This window comes from Pinus tabuliformis, chromosome J, assembly GCF_031772625.1.
Source record: "Pinus tabuliformis cultivar Carrire ecotype Pingquan chromosome J, CPIR1, whole genome shotgun sequence".
In the NCBI taxonomy this organism is placed as follows: Eukaryota; Viridiplantae; Streptophyta; class Pinopsida; order Pinales; family Pinaceae; genus Pinus; species Pinus tabuliformis.
In genome coordinates, this window is record NC_142295.1 from 1,063,091,808 (window position 1) to 1,063,094,124 (window position 2,317).

Here is a 2,317-nt window from a genome sequence, read left to right on the forward strand (position 1 = left end):
ATCTTTAGGGAATGAATCACCTCCTGAGATACCACTATACCATCCAAAATTTGTCGGCCCTCCACAAAGCCAGTCTGCTCAGGAGCAATTATGTTGGGTAGGAGAGGTTTCAACCTTTTTGCTATCAGAGTGGATATAATCTTATAGATGACATTGCACAGGGCTATAGGTCTAAAGCCCTGTGGCTCCTCCGAACTGTTACTTTTGGGAATCAGGGTCAGAAAAGTCGAGTTTATTCCAGGCCATATTCGTTGTTTCATTCTTGATTCTTCAACTGCCTCCAATATCTCCTTTCCTATAAAATGCCAACTAGCCTGGAAGAATTCCACTGTATACCCATCCGGTCCTGGTGCATTGTTCCTGCTCATATTCATCACTACCTCTTTTAACTCTTCCATGGTTACTGCCCGCATTAACGCTTTGTTTTGCTCCTCTGTTACTAATCTTGGTATCTCCTTGCATATATTATCTATTGCTTCTCCTCTATCCCTCTGGTTTTCTGTCAGGATCCCTTTATAGTAATCAACTAGAGTCTTTTCTATCTCCTCCTGTTCTATTACTCTTTCTCCTTCTGCATTTTTGATAGAAAAAATCCTATTCCTCTGTCTGTTTTGGATCATAGCTTGATGAAAGAATTTTGTATTCCTTTCTCCTTCCCTCAACCATTTTATCCTTTATTTTTGTCTCCACAGTATCTCCTCCTGTTTCCTTCTCTCTTCCAACTGGCTTATTATTCTTCCTTCCTTCATACTCTTCTCTTCATCCCTTCCCTCTAGGATTATTTTTTGCTGGATTTCTTCCATTTCTCCTTCTAATTTCTGTTTTTCTTCCATAATGTTCCCAAATTCTTCCCTATTCCATTCTTTTATTCTCTTTTTAATCTCTTTGAGCTTCAATTGTATGGTATGCATTTTCCCCTTGCCTCTGATAGTACTCTGATTCCACCATTCTTCCAGCTTCTTTATGAATTGGGGGTCTCTAAGCCAGAAAGATTCGAACCTGAAGGGCTTATTCCCCTTAACCTTCTTAATATCAATATCTAATCTTATAGGCCAGTGATCTGAACCAAGGCTAGGAAGGATTTTTGCTTCAATAAGCACATCGCGATTCAAAATTTGCTCTGATAGCAGGAACCTATCCAGTCTAGATGCGATTTGATTATGTCCTCCTCTTCTATTATTCCAAGTGTGGATCCCATTAGTTGTAGGGATATCTACTAACCTCTGGTCCCTAATCAGGTCGTTGAACTCCTCCATGTTCTGATCCTCTTTCCTTATTCCCCCTCTCTTTTCTCCTAGATCCCGGATCATATTGAAATCCCCTCCTATTATCCAAGGAGTTTCCGGGACTAAGCTTCTCATGGTTTGAATATTCTTCAGGAATTCTTTCCGTTCTCTATATATATGAGGCCCATACACTCCTGAGATAAGGATTCTTTCCCCCATCCCCACTAATCTAAATAGACCTGATAGGATTCTCGGAAGACTAAACCAGTTTTCAAAAATTACCTCCTCCGGGTTCCACAAAATAGCCAAACCCCCGGCTGTTGCTACTGCATCCAGGGCCATAACCTCGTATCCTAATTTCAATTTCTTTATAATTTCTGCCAGCTGCTGCCATTCCATTTTCGTTTCCTGAATTATCATGATGCTTGGTTTATCTTTCCTCACCCTTTCTTTCAAATATCTCTGTTTCCCTTTACTATTTAGTCCCCTAATATTCCAGCTTGTAACAATCATTTGAAACTTTTAGAAGTTTGTTGAAATACCTCTGACAGAGGTATCACCCTCCCTGAATTTACTAGAATCTCTCCCACTGCTTGGATCTATTCACTTATCGTTCGTCTCCCTTTTTTTCTTCCACCCTTGCCATTACCGTCCCCTTCTAAGCTTTGGGATTCCTGGTTTCCTGCTTGATCTGATCTATTTTCTATGGATCCTCCCTTCTTTTCCTTGTATCTTTGAAAAGTTTCTTTATACAGCTGTTTCTCTTTTTCCGGAATGAATCTTTCGTCCAATTTTTTCCATTCATTGAGTAATTTCTTCATTATCTTCTCTTCATCTGTGCCCGTTTCTTTTATATTATCCGGACCTGTCATTGATTGTTCAGCCATATTCTCCTGTCTTCCTCCCGCTTCCCCTTCTGTTTCTTTGCTTGGGCTCATGCTTTTTCTTTTTCCTTCCTTTATGATTTCCATTGGAGTTATCTCGTTGACCTCTTCTTCCTATTTTTCTCCCTCGTTCTCCTCTTCCTCCTCCTGTAGAATCTTGAACTTATTTTGATTTTCAATTGGTGAGTTTGTTTCTTTTGATTGTGT

General features: G+C 39.9%; 1 protein-coding gene across 1 annotated transcript; it reads right to left on the bottom strand.

Annotated features, from left to right (window-relative positions):
• Positions 1 to 674: 674 nt before the first annotated feature.
• On the bottom strand, positions 675 to 1,625 carry LOC149230627 (uncharacterized). Its single transcript, XM_089381366.1, has one exon. The coding sequence runs from the start codon at positions 1,623 to 1,625 to the stop codon at positions 675 to 677; it is 951 nt and encodes a 316-aa protein (XP_089237492.1).
• Between the last annotated feature and the right edge of the window lie 692 nt (positions 1,626 to 2,317).